At 37.9% G+C, this 23,700-nt stretch overlaps 2 protein-coding genes and 1 pseudogene across 2 annotated transcripts; 1 reads left to right on the top strand and 2 right to left on the bottom strand.

The window, feature by feature from the left end:
- Positions 1–6,373: 6,373 nt before the first annotated feature.
- LOC143891977 (uncharacterized) lies at positions 6,374–11,640 on the bottom strand. Its single transcript, XM_077396460.1, has 6 exons — positions 11,524–11,640; positions 9,976–10,527; positions 9,742–9,849; positions 9,512–9,619; positions 9,266–9,393; positions 6,374–6,863 (listed from the first exon to the last, which is right to left on the bottom strand). Exons 2-6 carry the CDS (start codon positions 10,507–10,509, stop codon positions 6,374–6,376), a joined length of 1,368 nt encoding a protein of 455 aa, XP_077252575.1. The 5' UTR covers positions 10,510–10,527; positions 11,524–11,640.
- A 431-nt stretch (positions 11,641–12,071) lies between these two features.
- Positions 12,072–23,181, bottom strand: HSP60-3A (heat shock protein 60-3A). Its single transcript, XM_077355698.1, is given in 19 exon segments — positions 12,072–12,320; positions 12,322–12,381; positions 13,145–13,223; positions 16,270–16,375; positions 16,459–16,562; positions 16,974–17,073; positions 17,158–17,253; positions 18,146–18,223; positions 18,330–18,398; positions 18,462–18,542; positions 18,886–18,975; positions 19,077–19,163; positions 19,622–19,726; positions 19,818–19,913; positions 20,241–20,416; positions 20,783–20,942; positions 22,445–22,585; positions 22,708–22,729; positions 22,835–23,181. Coding segments are annotated over 19 exon segments (1,728 nt in total). The 5' UTR covers positions 22,873–23,181; the 3' UTR covers positions 12,072–12,280.
- Positions 13,334–13,423, top strand: LOC143847707 (U6 spliceosomal RNA; annotated as a pseudogene).
- Positions 23,182–23,700: the final 519 nt, after the last annotated feature.

Genomic DNA, 23,700 nt, shown 5'->3' with positions numbered 1-23,700 from the left:
CTAACCAGGAAATGGTTAGAGGGCAGCTGGAGAGGAAATCCAAGTAGATTTTATAGACAGGTGGGAATTCATTATTGCAAGATTCGGGTGTCAAAATTTTAAGCACGCCACCAAGGAACAATGAACATTTGTCTCTGCTGACGTTAGCCTTAAAGAAAGGTTTTACCTTTTAAAGGGAGTGGTCAGAGATTTAGTAGAGCCGTTGAGAATCCGTATTCTTCCTGGTGTTGTCTGTCTATATTCCCACTCTATGCAAACCATTGTTTTTAGTATTATGAGCTACTAACTAGTAATAACAGTGTGACAGTGGGCTAAAACAGGAAAGATTTGGCTTTGGATTCTTAAATTGTTTACTAGTTTAAGGTTTTTATGCGTTATTCCAAGAAAGGAAGGGGAAATGGCATCACAAACAGCAACACAAGACTAAGATTTTGAATTTTGGAAATTCACAAAATAGCGTGACCAAGATCACATTACATGAAGGAGAATTATTTCAATAATATGTGATTTTTGTAGCTTGTGAATTTTCGCTAACAACACCTTCAAAAACCAAGTGGGACGTATTGGGACTTTTATAAATTAATATAAATTACAAGGTTGTTCTTCTGGTTCATGTCCTAAAGGATATTCTCAAAGAAAAAATCCATGAAAAGTTTTAGAAAATCTTGCTGCATGCTGCCATTAATATCTTTTTTTACATGGCATCAGCACCTGGAGAGAGGTAGCATTTCTCATGATAAGGCCGAATCCAAAAAATATCTAAAGGATTAGGATATGGGTTGCTAATTTCGGATGTCATAGTAACTCCTTCAACCACCTTTTTCCTATTCAGGTTCATGCCTGCTTTGGCATGATTCTGTCACGTCCCCAGCCCAAAGGCGCGACAGGCGCCACGCACCTGGGAGGTGGAACCTTACAAGCAAGCAAGGCTAACATGCTCAAAGTATTTCATAGAGACCATAGCTGAGATCATTCATAATAAAGAAATCTCCTTTAATCACCAACAGAATTAGAGCACTACTTAGACAAACTAAAGTATTCCCATAATCAAATAAACTAAACTTTCAATGTTACCACTCTCCATTTCTCCAATCCCTCATCAAACTAACATCTTAAAAGAAAATTGAGCCATTACAACTCTCTTAAAAGTCCATAAATAAATACTCTCGTCTAAAATAAATAAAAGTCCATATAACTAGAAGCTCCCAAAGTGCTAGACTAATCAAGCACCCTCCTTGATCCCACGTGAAACCAAGACTCATACGAGTGAGCTCAAAAGCCAACAAGTAATATAACACATGTTGAGTTGGTGTCTTGAATTCAACCCGGTTGGGGTCCGAAATATTGTGTGCAGCACGGATGTAGCCTGTTTTATGTGTTTTCGGCCTAATAAGAATAAGTTATGGCCCACTTTATATAAAGGGATTTTAAGGCTTGTTTTTACATTCTTTTCTTGGAGGAGGGTTGAGAGCTCAAAACAGGGGAAAATGGTGTGCTAGGGTTTCATGTGGGTTTGGTGAGAGATTCTGATCTTCTCTTGTAATCTCTTGTTTATGTAGTGGATTTTCTCGTCACCTTTTTCATGGACGTAGGGTTTGCCAAACAATATAAATCTTTGTGTCTTTGTGTGATTGCTTGTCTTTGTTTGCTTCATTTTGGTTTGCCATTGAAATCGCATGTCGCTATTTTTAGAAGGGTTTTTTCACAACAAATTGGTATCTAAGATTTGGCTGTTCCTCTTTTGCCTCTTTTGCCTCTTTTGGCTGGGCTGTATTTTGATTAACCTCTAGTTTGAATTTTGGATTTCTGCCATGACGGGTGGTGCGAAGCTTGATGTCGAAAGGTTCGATGGAAAGGGCAGCTTCAGTATCCGCAGGATGAAGATGCGTGCCCTATTTATAACACAAGGGCTGTTAAAGGCACTAAAGGGCGTTCAAACGAAGAAAATGATGATTTGATGGATAGGGCTTTCGGGTATATCCATCTATGTTTATCAGATGAGGTCTTCCTAGAAGTTGAAAATACCTCCCCCTCGCCCCTTTAATAAGTTTTTCCAGGCGGGAATTAATGATCCCTCCGATTTCCGAAGCCGCGTGGAAAGAAAAATGGGCGGGAGTTTAATAATCCTGCTGATTTTCGAAACTGACGGCGAAAAAAAGGAATAAAGACCAGCTGAAAAATCGTGCCCCATTATGAACCGTCCCATCGGGAATCTCCGACCATTAAGTGATATGACGCTTCAAATTCACCCCCCAGTTCCCGCCAAAAACACTTTGACTCCGCCATCACCAGACAGCCGGTACCAGTCTACCTCTTGAAAATCCAACTACTTCCTCAGCCCACATGATGGGACAAGAAAGTAGGGGGGCAGTATGTTAAGCGTAAAATTGGTATACACGGTACCGACCTTCACAACCACCCTCCCGACACACAACTGGGTCAACATAAACTCGTACAAGGAACAATCGGCACCGACTCACGCCAAAACACCGCCAACATTTCCCCTAGTCTGGTACCAACCATCAAGAGGGACCAGACACAATCGCCGAAATCCCGCCATAAAGCGAACAGTCCGGGCAACCATTACGCTTGAGGCTCTCCATTCGAATTCAAAACATCCTGCCAAGGCCACCTTCCACAATCTTCGCCCAGAATTCCAGGAAATCATATCCCACGATTTCAACCACCGCCCATCAAGCCCCATGTGGGCAAAATCAAGGGCACGATTGACTCTATAGACATCGTGGGTCTCCTCCCCTATAAAAAGGCATCTACACACTCAAGCAAAGGGATCAAAATCCATTTTCCTCCTCCACTGGTATGGTAACTTGCCTTGGCCCTCCACTATTCTAAGTCCATTGTCTGTGTTGCCCTTATCTGACTTCAGTGTCGAAGTGGCCGGCCGGAGCCACAACTCCAAGCCCACTGACGCTTTTTCTGTGAGCATAGGTTCACAAGCTCGACCAAGCTAGTACGTGTAGTAGGATTTTGAGCACCATCACATCATAAGCAGAAGCTTCACCATCATCTAAATAATAAGTTACAAAATGATATACTCAACCCTTACATAAGCTCTAATGAGTTTTCTAACAAAAGGAAAATGATATGGAGACCGATTTAGGACCTAAAGTGGAACCGAACTTATGCTCCCCAGGGACGAGTGTTCGAATCCCCTTGTTGTAAACCCGATGCACGAGGTTTACAGGTGATTGTGCACATCCATAGGGATTAGTCCTGCCCTAAAATGAAAAATGGGGCGGGGATACCCTATGTCGTCAACAACAACAACAACAACAAAAAGTGGAACCGAACTAATAGCCTCTTAACAAGTCAGCATTCGTCGTCCCTTGATTTTTGGCTTTTTTTTCTCTTAAATGAGAAAACTACCCTCCCATGCCATGTGGCATGTAGTGATTTGTTCAGCTCCACTCTCGGTCCCCAAATCGGTTTCCATACCATCACTCTCTTTCTAAATTTAGGCCCTATTTTGTTTAAGATTATGACAGCTGGTGAGGGCTCCAACCTATTATTGGCCCAAAAATAACCATATACAGGCTGTGTCACAATGTGAAACGAACAGGGCCTCAATCTTCTTGAATCTTAGTATCACAAAAGACTCCCCTAACCCTGGAAAAAAATAATTGAAAGGAAGATTCCGGGCAAACGCTGAAGCCGTGATTATCTTGATAGTCCTATGATTACGAGATAATCTTAGCCATACGCTAGATGGGCATGAAACGGGGACTTATAAATTGAACGGTGGAAATGCCATTAATCACTCCTCTTCCGCGTGTTTTTTTGCAACACAGCCCATCTAACGTAGGGCCCAACATAATAGACGGTCTCGATCCTCTAATTATATGCCAAGGATGGGACATTAGGCTCTACGGAAAACTGTATGGAAAAGATATTTCCATGGAAAAAATAGCAGGGTCTGGCTGTAATAGGTCTAAATTTTCCGGAAAAAAAATATGAAATATTAAGTTTTTTTTATTTTATTTATTTTTTGGAACAAGCTTTCCGTGAAAAATAAGCAGGCAGTGGAACACTTAATTATCAAGGAAGGGCTTTCAAGGGACCTAGAGGGTCCACCAAAGCATGCACCATATATTGTGGGGGAAATTTTACGGTAAGAGGAAAATCCGCTATATATGTAACTAGATGCAGTTGGGGCGAAAAAAAATTAGTATTCTAAAAAACTATCCATAACCCTCTCTCTATCCACAGAATTGCAAAAAAAATTTAATATTTCGTGTGTATCTATTCATAGAAGTCCAATAGGCATTACTCTCCGTAAATATAGCGTGTATCTAATCTATACACACAACTTCTATGTATCGTCTCTTTTAAGAGAGAGAAAAACATACATGCCAGTTCTGTGTATAGACCTTTAATTTTAGGCGAAATTTTCATTCCTTGATTTTAGCCTTTTTTTTCAAATCCAAAATAAGAAGCGTATTTTACTATTTTAAGAGATTTAATCTGTGGAGAGATATTATTTTAATCAATCCTTGATTTTTGGAGATTTTTCTATTCCTTGATTTTAGGCGTTTTAAATTCCGGGTGCCACATCATCCCCTTAACATGTTTTTAAATTTCGTTATTAAGGTTATGTGTGATAGAGGAATATGTGTGAAACAGTGTGCCACATCCCCTTAATGCGTTATTAAATTTCGGAATGCATTGGGGGTGACACGTGGCGCAGCCTCAGCTTCCCACATTAAGCTTTACTTAGATATATAGATAGGTTAGTGACCGTCGCAAAATGTGCATAGCGAAAGCCACGGGGTTTTATGGTAGTACAAGAAGAAGTCGGCATGTTAAAAAGAACTGGCCGAATAAGGGTTCATTCCATGTTAGAAAATTTTGAATCCATGCCCTAATGGAGTATGCTTATAAACTGGGAAAGTGTGGTCAAAAAAATTAATTAAGACAAGTGGAAACCATAGAAAATGAATGGGGATATATAGCTTATGCAAAACAATAGTACCTGCTTGATTGGATTTATAGAATGAGTTCACAATGATTACAAACCACAAAAATCATATTCTTTATCTAATTATATTGGAAGTTCTTAAACTGATTGTGTTTGACAAGAAAACAATTAACCCATTTTAGCCCAGAAACTTCAACACACAATTAACTATAGTCTATCACTGTAATTCTTACCCAACTTGGTCGCCTTTGGGTTTCCTATTTTGAATTTTTGGTTTTATTTTTGTGAACTACAGACTCTTCATCAATTTCCATGTGCAATTCTCGTTTGTGTAGGTGGGATACCTCATCTCCATTGCTCATTTTCTTCTTCTTAAACTGCCTTGTGCACTGTAAATGAGAAAAGAAAGAGCAGAATGAATGACTCATTAATTGATGAAACTACAAGAAAAACACTCAATAGCGACCTAAAATTCTCCATCGCTATAAATGATATATAGCGCGGGTTTTGAAACTGTCTCTGTTTAGCGACAGTTTTATCCAATCCTTCACTGAAATAAAAAGATTAAACAACTTTTTTATTAAAATCTATGGTGACGGACAGAATTGTCCCTCGCTGAAATTTTTTAAACCACACGAGTTTTCCCCGAAATTCAAATACCCCAATTCTACTTTGTGGTAGATAACGGTAATTCTCCATATATGGCTTATAAAAGAAACCCATCAAACCACAAGTTCTTCCTACAGATTCTTCCTATGTAACACTATAAGTTAACGGAATATTATGAACACATGTTCTATTTAGATAGCATCTATTAATGAACTTTTAGCCGCTAGCCAAACCCCTGCTTACCTACTAAAAATACCCATAAAATATATTGCACATGACAATATTTTGCAGGATAAAATTAATTATATATTTCTAGCAAACAGATGGTACCTAGATTCTCCAACGTAGAAGCCATTCATTGGATTGAAGCCCTCCGGATATCCTTGATTAGGTGGTGGGGGATAATTGTGCCCCTATCCAAATTCCTCATATTCCAAAGGACATGAGATCCAGCAATCTATTCAACATACGAAGCACATTGGGTCAATATTAAAACTATAGAAATGATATAACACTTGACAACACATGAGATTCATCTATATATTCAACATTAAAGCATGTGTCTAGAGATTTACATCATTCATTCGATTGAAGCCCTCCCGATCTCCTTGAATAGTTGGTGATGGATAAATGCGCCGCTGATCCAAATTCCTCATATTCCCAATGGCATGAGCTTCATCAAACAACTCAACATACAAAGCATATTAATTAGATCAATATTAAAACTATAGAAATCATATAGTACTTGACACCACACCAACCCTAATTCATGAATAATTCTTCGAAAATATAGGGAAATTAAACCCCTCCTTACTCGGTTGATCATGGCTAGATTTTGGTTCTGAAACCCCCCAAAACGTGGCTGACCCCGACAACGAAAAACCCTGAAATTGTTGATGTTGCTCTAGAAGCTGCTGAAGTTCTCTCTCTATCCTTTCTCGCTCTCTCCCACATTTCTCTTTCTACGTGGGGGTTAATGATGAAGTCCATAGCATCAAACTCTGGGTCCAGATGCCTCATCTCAGCTAGCCACTTTACCGATTCCATTGCATTTTCCCTTGCATTTGGATTGAGACTAGCCAATAAATTTCTTACACTTCTCGCCCCGAATACTCTGTGAACTTTGTCGAACTCCTCCTGCTGTTCAGGAGGGAAGTAAGGCGCAAAGGGGCAATTGGGGGGACATCTCTGGCTAAACCGCCTACATGCGGCGCAAGTTCGACGTCCAGCACCACGACCATTATTATTAGCAGCAGCACCATTATTATTAGGACCACCACCACCTCCTCTTCTGTTCATCATCTTGAGCTGAATAGGTCTACAGACACTGAGTATAAGAAGAATAAGAAGAATCAAATGTTCTAACAAGGAAATATTAGAGGGCAGATGGAATGGAAACCGAGCAGATTATATAGACAGAGGTGGGTATTATTTATTGCAAGATTCTGGTGTCAAATATTTATCTGTTAAGTTTTAGGGTGCTGATTTTTTTTATTTTTTTTTGAAAGGCTTTAGTCACCCTAAGGAGAGGGTAAGGGAGTGGTGAGGGATTAAATAGAGCAATTGAGAATCAGTATTTCTCCCAAGTGTTGTCTCTCTATCATCCCATGACATGCAAACCCCTTTTTCTAGTATTATGAGAGACTATCTAACAATAATATGGGATATGTTAGGGTCCATCACAGAAGGCATTCTGTGGAGCGGCTGTTGCATGTCAGAGAAGCCACCTCAGATGAATTAAATGAATATGATAAAATCTGAGCCTATGTAGCTTCTCTCTCATGCAACATAGGAAATCACAAAAATAACAGCGTATCATTCAAAAAGAAAAACCAACGAGATTTTAAATGGTGAATGCGCATGCATGTAGATAGGTGTAGGCAGTACAGCCCTCGATATTTGATCAAACAAGTGCACTTTTTAAGGTGCTGCTGTTGGATCAAATATCAAGGGTGGTACTTGTGTCTTACCGCCTACACCAGTCTACATGTACATTTACCATATAATTTCTAAATAATAACAACTTGACAGTGGATTAAATTAGGAAAGATTTGGCTTTGGTTTCTATGTGTTTCTTCAAGTTAGGAAAGAAAAATTGCTAGCAGACAACACCACCACACATGTAAGGTTAATTGAATTTTAGAAATTCACAAAATGGAGGCCGAGATGCATGATACTACAGGAATGGGAAATTTTCATAGCATGGAATTTCGTAGTATGTGAATTTCATTTTCATGAACCCCACCTTCAAAAACCCTAGTCGGACACTGAAAAACCCAAGTCGGACCATGAAACACTCAATTATCAAGCAAGGGTTTCTAACCTAGCGGGCCCCACAGGACAAAATTGGCACACAGACCCCACCAAAGCACCGTATATTGTGGGGAAATCAGAAGTCCATATATTGTGGAGGAAATTACATATGTCCATTGATAGCAGAGGAAAATCCGTAGTTATATATAATTAGTGACCGAAAGATATCCATGGCAATAAATTGTGTCCCAAAATGTAAAAACCGACGGTTGTTGCAACGATAGTTAAGTAATCCGAACAATGGAGTAGGAATGGATATAAGGTGTTTTCTTGTAGTGAACATAGAAGAAGTGATCGACATGCTATAAGAACACATTACATAAGGGTCCATTCAATATTAGAAAATTTTGAATCCATGCCGCCCTAATGGAGCATGCTGATAAACTGGGAAAATGTGATCAAAAAATTAAATTCAGACAAGTGAAAACCATAGAGAAAGAATGGATATATAGCTTATACAAAACAATTGTTCCTGCTCGATTGGATGTATAGAATGAGTTCACAATGACTGCAAACCACACCATTCATATTCTTTATCTAATTATATTGGAAGTTCTTAAACTGATTGTGTTTGACAAGCAAGCTTTGGAGGAAAAGAAAACAACCCCATTTAGCCCATAAACTTCAATGCACAATAAACTATGGTTTACACTGTAATTCTTAAGCAACTTAGAAGCCTTTGGGTTCCCATTTTGAACTTTTGGTTTTATTTCGCAGATTCTTCGTTAGTTTCCATGCAATACTCGTTCGTGTGGGTGAATACTTCATCTCCGTTGCTCGTTTCTTCTTCCAAAACTGGTTGAGCTGCTCGGCGCTTGTGAACTGTAATTGGGGAAAGATAGAGCATGATGAACACCTAAAAAAATGAAAATAGTACAAGAAAAACACTCAATAGCGACCTAAAATTCTCGGTCGCTATAAATGATATATAGGGATAGTTTTTGAAACCATCTCTGTTTATACACTTTGCTATATATTTAGCACAGTTTTATGGAATCCTTCACTCGAAGATAAAAAGGTTAAACAAATTTTTTTATTAAAATATTTGGGCACGGACAGAATTTTCTCTCACTGAAAATTGTTTAAAGATTACCCTGCCACCCGTCTTTCCCATAAATTTAAATACCCAAATTCTACTTTGTGCTAGATATAGGTAATTCTCCTTAGCTTATAAAAGCAACCCATCAAATTAACCGCAAGTTCTTCCTATTTAACATTATAAGTTAAGTGGAAGATTTATGAACATATGTTCTATCTAGAAAGTATCTGTTAATAAACTTTTAGCCGCTCGCCAAACCCCAGCTTACCTACTAAAAATACCCATAAAATATATTGCATAAGCCATTATTTTGCAGGATAAAATTAATTATTTCTAGCAAAGGAGAAGATTAGACCAACAGATGGTACCTAGATTCTCCAACGTAGTTGCCATTCATTGGATTGAAGCCCTCCGGATATCCTTCATTAGGTGGTGGGGGATACTTGTACCCCTGATCCAAATTCCTCATATTCCCAATGGCATGAGATTCATCAATCTATTCAACATACAACGCACATTAGGTCAATATTAAAACTATAGAAATCATATAACACTAGACACCACATGAGATTCATCTATCTATTCAACATAAAAGCATGTCTATGGATATTTACATCATTCATTCGATTGAAGCCCTTTGGATATCCTTCATTAGGTGGTGGGGGGTAATTGTACCCCTGTTCCAAATTCCTCATATTTCCAATGGCATGAGCTTTATCAAACTATTCAACAAACAAAGCACATTAGGTCAATATATATTAAAACCATAGAAATCATATTACACTTGACACCACATGAGATCCATCTATCTATTCAACATAAAAGCATGTCTATGGAGATTTACATTGTTCACTCGATTGAAGCCCTCCGGATATCCTGGATTAGGTGGTGGCGAGTAACTGTGCCCCGGATCCAAGTTCCTCATATTCCCAATAGCATGAGCTTCATCAGACTATTCAACATACAAAGCATATTAATTAGATCAATATTAAAACTATAAGTTCATATAGCACTTGACAGCACACCAACCCTAATTCATAAATAATTCTTCAAAAATATAGGGAAAACCCCTCCTTACTGGGTTGATCATGGCTGGATTTTGGTTCTGAAACCCCCCAAAATGTGGCTGACCCGACGGCAAAAAATCTCGAAATTGTGGCAACTGTTGCTGTTGCTCCGGATGCTGCTGGAGCTCTCTCTGCAACCATTCTCGCTCTCTCAGCAACATTTGCATCTCTCTGTCCCACATTTCTCTCTCTCTCTCCATCATTTCTACCTCTGTGCGGAGGTTATTGATGACGCCCATAGCACCAAACTCTGGGTCCAGACGCCTCATCTCGGCTTGCCACTTAATCGATTCCATTGCATTCGCCCTTGCATTCGGATTGAGACTAGCCAATAAATTTCTTACACTTCTCGCCCCGAATACTCTGTGAACGTTGTCAAACTCCTCCTGCTGTTCAGGAGGGAAGTAAGGCGCAAAGGGGCAATTGGGGGGACATCTTTGCCTAAACCGTCTACATGCGGCACAAGGTCGACGTCCAGCACCACCACCATTAGGACCACCGCCATTATTATTAGGACCACCACCATCCCCTCTTCTGTTCATCATATCTTGAGCTGAATAGGTCTAAGACACCAAGTAGAAGAAGAATAAGAAGAAGCAAATGTTCAAACAAGGAAATTATTAGAGGGCAGATGGAGTGGAAATCCAAGCAGATTATATAGACAGAGGTGGGTATTATTTATTGCAAGATTCTCTCATGCAACATAGGAAATCCCAAAAATAACAACGTATCATTCAAAAAGAAAAACCTAATAATAACGAGGTTTTAAGGTGCTGCTGTTGGATCAAATATCAAGGGTGGTACTTGTGTAGTACCGCCTACACCATGCACATTTACCATATAATTTCTAAATAATAACAACGTGACAGTGGGTTAAATTAGGAAAGATTTGGCTTTGGTTCCTATGTGTTTCTCCAAGTTAGGAAAGAAAAATTGCATAGCAGACACCAACACAACACGTGTAAGGTTAATTGAATTTTAGAAATTCACAAAATGGAGACCGAGATGATACTACAGGAATGAGAAATTTTCATAACATGGAATTTCGTAGTGTGTGAATTTCATGAACCCCACCTTCAAAAACCCAAGTTTTGGGAAAATGTGGGAATTTCTTTAATTTCAAGGGTGTTTCTGGTTCTAAATTGTGAAGAAATTATCCAAGGAAAAGATCCAAGAATTTTGGGAAAATGTTAATTGGTGCATGCCAGTAATATCCTCTAAACCCTAAACCTTGATTCCAATACCAAAACATCTTAGATCATATTGTTCACAGAATTCCAAACTGATGAGGAGACTTGACGAAACCCTTGAAACAAGAACTATCCTCATAGACAAAATACATTAAAGAACAAGACATGAAATAACAAAGACCATGTGTAATTGCCGTTCTTGTATATAAGCTCTAAAACCTAAAATCGATTCAGAAAATTGTCGAGAAAAAACGCAGAAAGATTGGCGAAACCCTAGTAATTCTTCAAGATAACGAATTCCTAGATGTAAGAAACAAGAAATTCAAAGCCATGCATGGATTTCGTAAGTCAAAAGAATTGAAATCTTACAAAAGACTGGCATAAATTTATTGAAATTACAACGAATTTCTAGATGTAAGAAACTAGAAATTCAAGGCCATGCAAAAAGAACTGAAATCTTGCGTCGTGAAATACAAATGATAGAAATACGAAGGTGAAGGAGAAGAAAATTACCTGCCAAAAATCTCTAAACTACCCGCGTCTTTGATCGAAATAACAAAAATGCCTGTAGACCCCTCGCTCTCATCTTTAAAAAGGTCGATTAATTTGGCCACTCGTGGTTATTCGGTTGGATTATCTCGACAGTCCATATGGTGGGCCATGGTACGAAAATCACACTGAAAGTGATACTATTATCTTTACAATAGATGGACTTTATTGGTTTAGATTCATCAAAGGTAGGGTCCCACCATAATAGACGGTGTGGATTCTCACTTATACAGTATCGATGGGCCATTGCATTTAAGGGAAAAAAAATTTTATGGAAAAGATATCTTTCAACGGAATAAAAATTCCAAGGTCATGTTGCAGTAGGGTTGAAATCCGCTTCTCTATCATCTGAATAACAAGTTATGAAGTGATAAACTCACCCTTACATGAGCTCTAATACAATTTCTAAATTTAATCTTCTTGAATCAATAGTATCACAAAACACACCTCTCATCCTGGAAAAAAAAAAAATTGAAGGAAAATTCCGGGCAAAAACCGAAGCCTTGATTTTTGAAAACTGTAACCCTCTATCACATTTTATAAAATTATGAATTGTTGATCAAATTTATGCAGAGAATCAGCAGTCCATATCATCCATTCTTGGCATACGAACGGCGGCTCTTCGCCTCCGAAAACTCAACAACAGATGCTTCGGTTGTGGTCATCAGCAAAGAGACACTGCAATAAAACAACACCAGAACTTTACTACCCAAGCTCGGGAATATGTATATATGAAAGGAAAAAATTAGTACCTAATAAAACAGGGTTGAGGTATGCTAAAATCAAGGGCATCCTTGCAAATTTGGGTTGAAATGGCGCTCCCATTGGCTACAAGTCACCAAAGTGCATTTAATACTCTTTCACCGCGATGGTGGCGTGCAGCCAATGGGGTCACCCTTACTGGCCATTATTGCAAGGGAGCCCCTGAGTTTAGCATTCCTCAACAGAGTTATGTTCACCTCGCAGCATCTATGTTTTGATGGGGTGGGGTCCATTATTTTACACCTAAGTATAACATGGGCGAGGCCCACCAATGACACAGCGCGTTTTGGTTTGATAGGGCCCACCATTTTATACTATGATTTGATGATGTGGGGTCCACCATCTGCACCAAAATCAATGCATAGGGTGGGGCCCACCATTTTGTACTATGATGATGCAGGGCCCACTATTTCCACTGATTAATGTATGCATAGGGTGGGGCCCACCATGTTACTCCGATGGGTGGGCCCACCATCTCCGCCCAAATCCAAGCATAGGGTGGGGCCATCATTTTAAATTGTTCTGATGCGGTAGGTCCTGCCAACTCCACTCAAACCAATGCATAAGGTGAGGCCCATCATTTTACACTTATTTTACAACCATGCATAGCATTGGCCAAGAATGTTAGTGCATATATAAAGGGGGGAAATAGTATCAGATAAAACGGAAATATATTCACCTGGCAGCATCTAGTAGGGCAGTTCTGACGACTTTGAGAGGATCTACAATCCCAGCCTTCACCATGTCAACATACTCCCCTGCAATCGGCACAGCAAAGTATCCACGACAATCAATCTTTCATAGAGTAGCAATAGAAAACAGCATAAGATGAATCTATATAAGAAAATTAATCATTAACTACTAAGAGGTTAAAAAGAAGACATCCAATAAAATTGGAACGATACGTGGCCCCTGCGCAAGGATGACACGCAAAAATCGAGAAATGGTCCAAATTTTCAATTTTCCATAAAAAAAACAAGAGGTTATCAGGCATGGAGAATAAGGGAATCACTTGATCTTCTTAAAATAAAAATGGTTACATGACTATCACTGCTAGCAAAAATTAGAAATGCACAAACAAATTCGTGTAAAAGGCATCCATCATAGGATGGATGTATCAGCAACCATTTGTTGTATGCGGTCTTTTGGTACGGTGATTGTTGGCAGAGTTGAACTCATCTTGAAAATAGAAGAGAATGGTTGAAATCCAAATTAGGATCCATTTGCAGACATAGAGCACTAGATGCATCCACTTAAGGTATATGGCATTGCTAGCTCCACTTCTTTTTTCCTTTTTCTAGCAGCCCTCGAATAAATTAGTCTTAAAGTCCATACTTGGCAAATGGGAACCCCAGCTAGAGGATCATTTCACTGCAGTCATGTCAGGGTTCACTACCATTCATCCCACTAGTCAGTGGGGACATTCCCTGTATGAAGGGATCCTCTCCCAATTCAAATAGTAGCAATACTAATACAAGATGCATTGAGTCTTACTTCCCTAAGCTCAATGACCATGTAGGTAAGTCAACATGAAGTACCCTGTTTCATTGATCGCATCAAACCTTTGGGAAACAAATTAATTTGAGTTTGATGCGCATGCTATGACAGGCTCGAAAAGAATTTGGTTCTTTGGATTAAGAAGTATTGTGTGACCAAATAATTCGAGGGGCACAGAGCAGGTATGGTCCTTTTATGTAGATAACTAGCCGGGAAGCCACTCCAACCAACAATAATATAAGTTTCGAGGGTTTCCCAATAGAAATATTTGCTCGCATGCTGTATCCATGACAGGAAAATGGGACTGTTTAGATAACTGTAGGTGACTCTCAAAGTATTAACATGCAATAGGCATAACGGTTTAGTTGTCATGTTGTTCTACATAACATAGACCAATTCTTCTCACTTCATGGCCGCTGAAAATGAGACCACTCTGGCATAGCCCTTGAACAACATGTGAAGGGCAAGTTCAAAATCTTAACAGATCTAGATCCAAAAAATAATCATACAATAAAAGGAAGGGGGTCTGCAAAGGTTGGCTCCCACTGGTGAAAGAGCACCATCTCAAACGGCAGGCCCTACTCCATGAAATGATGGGGAGCCGTAAGCTCCATCGATAGGAGCCAGAGAGCAGTCAATATAAGCTCCATCAGTAGGAGCCAGAGAGCAGTCAATATATGCTACTAATCTGGCTGTCACAATCATGTAGAAACTTTTTTAAAAAAGGATTCATTAAGAAAAACCCAAAAAGTACAAAAAAAAAAAAAGGAAAGATAACTCTAAGTCATAATCATATAGATGCTCAGACAATGTCTTGTCTATGTCATATTGCACGAAAAGGGTGTTTTATTTATACCATGGAATCTACAACACGGAAATTTTACAAGTAAAAGATTGTGTACACCATGTATGATAAAAGCAATGCAGGCATAAAATTTTCTTTTCTTTTTTGAAATAATCAATGCAGGCAAAAAATTACCATTCTAAAAACAAAGCAGGCGTAAAATTAACATGTTAGAAGTTGTTTCTCATAAATATACATCAAACATTTTTAGAGAAACAAACTCATCAGCTGATGTAACGACTAATCAAGATGTTGAGCTTCTAGAGACTCCCCCTCCGTCCCTAATTGTTCTAATACATACATACATACATACATAAAGCAAACTCATCAGATGACTTAAGGACTAATCAAGATGTTGAGCGCTTACGAAACCTTCCCCTCCTCCCCTAATTGTTCCGATGCATACATAAATATACATTTTTCTTTAATGCTTACATACATACATATATTACACATTTTCTGAAAAGCAAACTCATCAGATGATGTAATGACTAATCAAGATTCTCTTTCAGAACGGCCATGCAAATCATATAAATAGTACATCCTAAAAGATAGTACATCCCCCGATTTTCCTTTTTTTCCAGAAAAATGCAGGAAAGGCTTCACAGAGTATTTTGATGCCACAGGGCAGACAGAATTACCATATGCATGGGCCATTTCACTCCATGAACATCTGATCAAGTATTTCATTAAAATCTTACAGATCCAAACTATTTCCCAAAAAAAATAAAAAAATCTAGAGTACCACTAGTCTAGATGGAATCCGCATTCATATCAAACATGAAACAAGTATAGAAAGTACTCGGAGAAGGCAAGTGCCCCCCCCCCCCCCCCCCAAAAAAAAGAGATAAAAAAAATGGGATGTAAAAACTGTTACATGAGTTGAGTTCAAGAGAAACCAATTATTATTTAACTGTTACTATATCTATATCGCAAATTAGAATAATCCCTAGAATAAAAATCATATCACTGCCCGCTTAGCTTGCTCAACTGACATAGATTGGTGGGATATAGTAACACTCACATGTTTAGCCTCCATATAGATAGAACAATAGAAATTTGATTTCCCATGTTTGTGGGAACAGCTATAGAATATTGATTGTGATATTATTCTTCAACTCGTATATTTATTGTGATATTATTCTTCAATTGTTTGTTTAACAAGAAATACTCATGATAAAAAATCCAATTTAAGGTTTTGGATATATTTAAAGAATCAAAACTAAAGAATAAATGAGAAAGCGTTCAAACAGGATCCACAATTCCCAAAATGAAAAAAAAAAAAAAAAAAAAACATTGCAAGCCATAAATTGGAAACATGCCAACTTCAATATTGTAAAATTAAAGAAATTAGTCCGAAACATGTTCATGCTCAAAAGAAATTAATCCGAAACATTTTCATTCTCAAATCTTAATTTATATGGAAGAGAACAATCAACCTTAATGATATATAAAGGACAAACCTTTAGCAGCATCATAACCCAGATTTAAATCCTCTTGTTCTAATAATTTGGCCAGAATTACAGCACCATCAACACCAGCATTTGCCGCGATTGTGAATGTAGGTGCCTAAAGAATCAAAATTCCATTAGATGACAACATCTACAAAAAAAACACTGAAGAAAGTGAAAGGCATTCAAAAAGCTTAGGACCTTCAGAGCATTCTGAATTATTTGGATTCCTCTTTTCTGGTCACTGTTTGATGTTTGAAGCTTATCTAATTCTCTTGTAGCATATAATAGAGCAACACCACCACCTGTAGAAAGGAATCAAGTCGTTTATGTGGAGACATTGTGATGCAGATTGTAGGCCCAATAAGAGACATGTTTGCCCATTATGACTTTTAGGAATTTATTTCCATGTTTTTGTTTTTAAGGCTTTTATTTTCCATGATATTTTATTGCCTATATATAGGCCTCTTGCATTGAACTTTAATTTGTTTTCATGAAATAATAGTTTCCCTAAACCAAACAAGGGAAGTAACATATCTGCCCCTTTTTTTTTACTTGGGACAGCCAGCTCCAGTGTATCTATGACTGCAGAGGGGCTGATGTACTTCACGTCGGAAGGATTCAACAACCCTATTGCCACGTGCACTAGAGTGGGCTTTCCTGTGTAAAAAAAAAGGGCGAATTTATCATTTCCCAACAAACAAATATAAATGTACCTGGAACAATACCCTCCTCCACAGCTGCCCTTGTAGCATTTAAAGCATCTGTAACCCTGTCTTTTCTCTCTCCAACTTCTGCGTCACTTGCTCCACCAATCTGTAGAGCATATAGTCAATTGTAATCATAAGGCCTGAACAGTACAATGGCCAATAAGGTGGTCTATGGAGGAAAAAAGTAGACCTTAAGAACGGCAACACCTCCAGATAGCTTTGACAACCGCTCCTGTGCTTTTTCCTTGTCAAACATTGCAGTACTACTCTCAATAGTTGTCCTTAGCTGTTAAAGGTAATTCATGTCAGTCTTTCTCTTCCAAGCAATGTTGTTTAAATTCAATCTTTCCCCATGGCCTATTCTTGTCAAACAAGAGATCCTTCTTTCTACTCAAGCATGGGATTCAAACTATTTGCATTTTTATTTTTTTTTATAAAGGTGACTTTATTGAATAGCCATACAATAGGATGGAGGGGACAAGGTGTCCCCCCTATCGTTGTATAACATATGTTACAGCAATTTGCATATGTTTTTGCTTATCTTGAATAGTTAAATGACAAGATTTCTTATGCATTTAATCAAACCTTTCATAAAAAAGGAGTATGAGAAAGATGCGACCGTTGTATTCAGGAGCTCTTTCTCATTATAATGGTTAACGCCATCTTTCTATAATGAATCAAGACACTCTACGACATCAAAAGCTAGAAAACGAGCGAAGAATACAGTTCTGAAAGATGGAACTGTAGAGCCCCAATACCACATAAATTCCCGAATACAAATTGAGAAAAAGGAAATATGTCTCATTCCAGAGAACCCTTCAGGTTATGTACAAATACCAAAAGATATAAATTGATTAAACAACTCCTGTCTATTCTATAAATGTGCTGAATGAACAAAAAGGGTGAAAATAGAAAATCAATCCTACAAAAAATGAAATACAACAATGAGGGGAGTGGATATCAGTCTGATGATTTTCTAGCTCAACCAAGTCTTCCAAGAGAAAGATACATAACCAACTGCCAGAGTGATGTAAACCTCAAGGAAGCTATAATTACATTTAAACCATTCAATTTCACATTTTTGTTTCATTTCCTACCCTTTTTTCCGGACAATCATGGCTAATGAAATGACCATGATAAAGAAATAAGAATCGAAGTCAGAAGAGAAACTTGCACACCTGCTCACATCTTTCTTCAATTAGCTTCTTGTCACCACCACCTTGTAGAATAATGGTGTCATCAAGAGAGACAGTGATCTATGACAAAGAAAGTCAAATAGTCGCAGAGCACATTCGAGTAAGCATAGGTAAATTACAACCTTTTTGAAATATCAAGAATTTCACACCAAGACATATTACAAACCTTTCTAGCGGTACCAAGCATTTTAATGTCGACTTTCTCTAGGTTCAAGCCACGGTCATCAGTGATAACCTGCAACATAAATTTTTAGCTATTGAACATAACAAATTTCAGGTGCAATGAGTTATATCTAACCTCTCCTCCTGTAAGAATGGCCAGGTCTTCCAAGTTCACTCTCCTGTTTTCTCCAAAACCAGGAGCTTTGATGGCACAAACCTACACTTAGACAGAAACTAAATTATTGTGCCCGTGGTACCAACCATGGTATAATGGTGCACCATACGGCATGCTAACACCATTTAAAATGCATAAAAATATTTAAGAAACTAAATTAGGAGTCATATACAGCCCAACATAATTGTTGTGGCAGGATGTGATATGAGGTACTCTCATACTGGGCTACAAGAAATAGAGAATTTGCCATTCAAAAAAAACAAGAAACAGGGGATTTTATTAATAATGAAAATTTATAATAATTATTGACTGAGATATGCCATGAGACATATATTTGTACCTGGCATGCAGCCTAATGCAGCAGCAAATAATATAAATTAATTACCTTAAGTCCAGAACGTTGCTTGTTGAGTACAAGCAATCCTAGAGCATCACTTTCCAAATCCCCAGCCACGATTAAAAGAGGTCTGTTTTTCTGTAAGAAGACAAAAAAGAAGAGAAATAAGATATTATCTATGGAAACTTTGAACAAGTTATTTTACACGCTTAAGGACCATTTCATATTAAGACCATTACCTTTAAAGCCATCTCCAATATTCTGACAAGAGAATCCAAGTTTGAGATCTTTTTATCATGAATAAGGATCAAGGGATTTTCTAGTTCCTGACAACAAATAATTCATAATCAGTTGCATACAGAAAAGGCTCGGTTTCAAGTTTAATAGAGTAGCCTTCCAACAGCCGAAGGATAAAAATTTCCTTCAAGAAATGAGATATGAAAAAAAGAAAAGAAATATTTCTTTGGAGAGCCAGGTCTTTGTAATGGGATAGCTAATCCAACCAATTTTGTCATCACAACAGCAAGTAAATTCAGCAATATGGTCAATTTAATGAATGGAATTAAAGTAATATCATTTGGATCTGGTTGATTTGGAAGATAGGAAGCAAAGATTTTGGAACAGGCTATAGATGTCATAAAAATGCAGACATGATAAAATAAAACCAAAACATTTTAGGTCTTCGAGTAGGGTATGCCAGATTGTTTCAATAGGCAAGGAATGTCATAACTTCATAAACAATGTAGCACATGTATCTAACTACATAAACGCCAATCAAACTCACACATTTTTGGGTCTTCGCATTGTTAACAAAATAGGGAGATATATATCCCCTGGCTAGTTTCATTCCTTCCACCACTTCCAACTCATTATACAAAGTATTTCCATCCTGCAAAATTGGAAATTTACATAAATACCCAAAACATATCAAATTATACCATAAAATATTAGAAAGAGTACATTAACTAAAGTGTTCTCACAGAAACAGTGATGATGCCTTGCTTCCCAACTTTCTCCATTGCTCTTGCTATCAATTCCCCAATCTCGCGCTCGCTATTGGCAGAGATAGTTGCCACCTGTTTTAAAGCAATGTATGTTGGATGACGTTCAAATTTGAAGCTACTAAACAGAAGCATGATATCAAAGCACCATATTTCCTTATTTCTTAATCGCATGTCAAATCAACACACTCAATCATAGGAACAATTACTTGAGATTGCGGGGGTATGCAACAAGTTGCAGTTCAACATGTGCAATATGAGACCTAACATTTGGCTTCACAAATACAAATTACTAAAGTAAATATTAGAATTGATAGGGGAAGGTCTTGAAGGTCATTAACAAATGAGATAAGTGTTTTATTTTTCCTTTTTAAGTTAACTAGTTGTTACAAGCCTCTTTACCTGGGTAATTTCTTCCGGGGTGCTGATCATCCATGCTTTGCTTTTCAAATGAGAAATGACGGAATCAACAGCCATATTAATACCATGGCGTAAGTCCATGACATTTACACCAGCTGCCACTGACTTACAGCCTTCAGTGAGAATTGCCTGAGTGAGGACCGTTGCACAAGTAGTACCTGTGACCAAAATATTGTCTTTGTTAACACAAGAACTTCCTATCATCAATGAATAGAGAACATCAATGTCATTTTGAAAGTTATAACTTAAAGCCCTTCAAATTTATAACCTAGGAATAAGAGTTTCCACCGTGAATTAAATGAGAAATTGAAATGACAAAATGAACCTAATATGAATAAATGATGCAACATGCAAGAAGCTGTGAAAATATATGAAAACCCGAAAGCGTGTGATTTTTTAAAGGTATTTATTTTATCCATAAATGCTTCCGAAAGGAACAGAAGTAGTTAAATTGATAGCATGCTAAATTTGGAGCATGCCATACAATATAAAGTTAAAAAATGAATATTTAGAGAAAGCAATACCATCTCCTGCAGCCACATTAGTAGCGTCAGCAACCTGCTTTACAAGATTAGCACCAACATTCTTGGCTCTATCCTTGAATTCAATGCTTTTTGCGACAGTGACACCATCCTTCGTGACCTTAGGATCCCCACGACTTTTCTCAATTATTACATTGCGGCCCTATACAAGGAAAACAGATCAAAAACCAGAAAGATGGAACAAAAAAAATCTACAATGAGTAAGCCATAATGCATACCACATGTTTTAATAATTTGGTAAGTAAATAATAGGAGAAAATAGGATCTAGTGGCATTAATCAACAAAATCAGTCTCTGCCATTTTGCTTTCTTTGTCCCTATATGTAGAATCCTCCGTCTGCATCCATCCCATCCAAGTCCTCACAAACAGCAAAACTGACTTTGGAGGATGGATCATCAAGCTATTTCATGCCATAGTGGCCGACATACAGCGTTCCAAATTAGCTTACAGGACAGCAATGTTTACCATCCATTCTCCTGCCTACTTCAAAAATTATCTAATTTGGCATGTTTATAAAAAGAAAAAGTTAACAAGGAGATCAATAGGTTTCATGACGATATTGGGGCCTCCCTTCAATCCAAATTTTAATGTATCCTTAAACTGCCTATTGCTTATCTCTCTTGTTGCATGGCAAATCTACAACATTACCACAACATATTGGCAGAATAGGCTTCTAAGATCAAAGTCATTCAGTTGATTGCTTAAATACAAGGAACATATATCTTAAAATATATTCTTACACAATTCCAAGCTACTGTGATGCAGAAAATTTTCAAGATTATAATAAGAACATAGGGGAATTTTAGAGTTTTTAGGGTTAGGGTTGATTGGGGAAGGAGGTGGGGGAGTAGTATAGTCTTTAGGGTTACGGTTTAGGGTTAGGGCTAGGAGTATACTTTTGGATGGGAAGATTTTTGGGTTGGTGGAAGTAGCTTTTGAAGAAGATGGTTGAATGATTTTATATATTTTTAATGGGGAGCCGTCAGGGTTTGGTGGTGGTTCGAGGTGGAGGCCGTCGGAGATCGGATGATGATGTTGGGTGGTTGGCTATCGTGCACGGTTAGGGGTGCACAATAGCTCTGGGCCTTCGAGCGAGATTTTTGAAAATCGAATTTGCCAACAGATTGTAGTGGAGAAATCGGTGTGACGTGGCAGGTCACGATCTTGACTTGGGGGTCCCACAATTATGGTACTTTTTCGATTTAATTGAGGCTATTGGGTAATGTAAGGGGTAATGGGTTTTTCTTTTAGGCCAAGGAGAATGCTCCTGGGCAATTCATACTATGTAAATTTTGTGGGACTACTGGTCCCCATTGTAATTTTGCTGGTATGAATATATTTGTCAATTTTCAAAAAATAATAATAATAAGAAAATAGCCATAATAAACTGAAAAGACCTTAATAGATGAATGCATATATAGCCTTTTTCTCTCCCAAAACCAATCTACATTCGTCATATAAAATCAAATATCACATACGATCACGTAACAAATCCCAAATGCATAGCTGAATTAAATTGCTGCTGTATAATCTCTCAGTGTTTAATTGTATGTTCATTGAAAATTCACCATCATGTTCCTACCAAAACCTCCAAAACACCCCAAAAAAAAAAAAAATTCAAGAAAGAGGGAATTTTGAGATACCTTGGGACCCATCGTTACTTTTACTACTTCAGCAAGTTCATTGACACCCTGTAGCATTGCGGCCCGAGCCCCGATGCCGAAATTGATATCTTTCGCAGCATAGTTTCTGACTGCGACATTCCTACTTGCTATCTTTCCAATCTGAAGAAGAAGAAAAATGTGTTATGAATCAAAATTATCAAACAATCCTCTTATTTCAAACAAAGAAAATGAAGAAACAGAAAGATCAGGGGGTTTAATTGTAGGAATAGGGGTTTGATTACCTGTTTCCTGGAAGCAATGCGACTGAGGAAATGAAAACGAGTAGAAATGGATGAGATGAAAGATCAAGCAAGTGAAAAGGAAATGGAGGAAAATGAGAATCAAATATTGAGATTTTGAAAAACTCACCCAATCGAAGAACCAAGAGTAGCAGCTACCCTGTACATGACTGGAAAGCGAACCAGAGAGAGAGAGAGAGAGTAGGGTTTTAAGGGTTTTGAATCTGGTAAGGGTTTTCACTTTTCAGGGTTTTAGACGAGTCGAGTAGGGTTTTCAGGGTTTTAGACGAGTCGAGTAGGGTTTTCAGGGTTTTAGACGAGTCGAGTAGGGTTTTAGACGAGTCGAAAGTAGAGGTTCAACTGTTCAAGGGTTTTAGACCGGTCGAGTAGGGTTTTAGAATCGCAATCCTCCCATCGGCCTAAAACAGATTAAACTTATGCGGGACCCACATAAGGTTGTCGTTTGGCCCACTTGATTTCGAGACCCGAGAACAGCTATGGCTTTAAGATTGATCTGAACCGCCCATTTGATAGGCCTCGGTTTGAATCTTCTCGGATGCCCAAATGCAAATCATGAAATCTTAACCTCTCTAATAACAAAATATGCACATTATTAAACGTTAAGATTGGAGAATAGGAAGATCCAAAGCAAGTAATTCTCATCTATCATTCCATGGTCTAGGAACAGAGCCTTAACAAATTGAGCTAAGGCTTGACCCTAGCATCACCTGATCCTATTAGATCATTCTTTCATGATTTGGCATCTTTTGAATGGAAAAAATCAATGTTTTTTCTTACAAAAGGGGGTCTATTTATTATCAAACTCCGAATTCATGTTTCGAGATACAATCGAGCATTCCATCTATTCTTGCTATTAAGAAAAAAAAAATGAATCAAGTATGTGACTTAATTTTAAAAAAGGCACAAAAATTGCATTGATTGAATGATCTTAACCATCTAATAGGGCTGCAACTCGAGCCGGGTTTTACCCGACCC

This window comes from Tasmannia lanceolata, unplaced genomic scaffold (assembly GCF_043159265.1).
Source record: "Tasmannia lanceolata isolate RefF3 unplaced genomic scaffold, GAP_Taslan_0.1 ptg000015l, whole genome shotgun sequence".
Classification (NCBI taxonomy): Eukaryota; Viridiplantae; Streptophyta; class Magnoliopsida; order Canellales; family Winteraceae; genus Tasmannia; species Tasmannia lanceolata.
Note: the sequence above shows the minus strand (reverse complement) of the source record. Positions and strands in the feature narration are given on the sequence as shown.

Bases quoted from the DNA above. Each gene is read 5' to 3' on its own strand.
- LOC143891977 (XM_077396460.1), bottom strand. From the start codon at position 10,509: ATGATGAACAGAAGAGGGGATGGTGGTGGTCCTAATAATAATGGCGGT. The intron at 9,850-9,975 runs GTAAGGAGGGGT...TATGTTGAATAG, and splicing joins ATCCAGCCATGATCAACCCA to TCTGATGAAGCTCATGCTAT. The intron at 6,864-9,265 runs GTACCATCTGTT...CAGTGTCTGTAG, and splicing joins AACTACGTTGGAGAATCTAG to ACCTATTCAGCTCAAGATGA.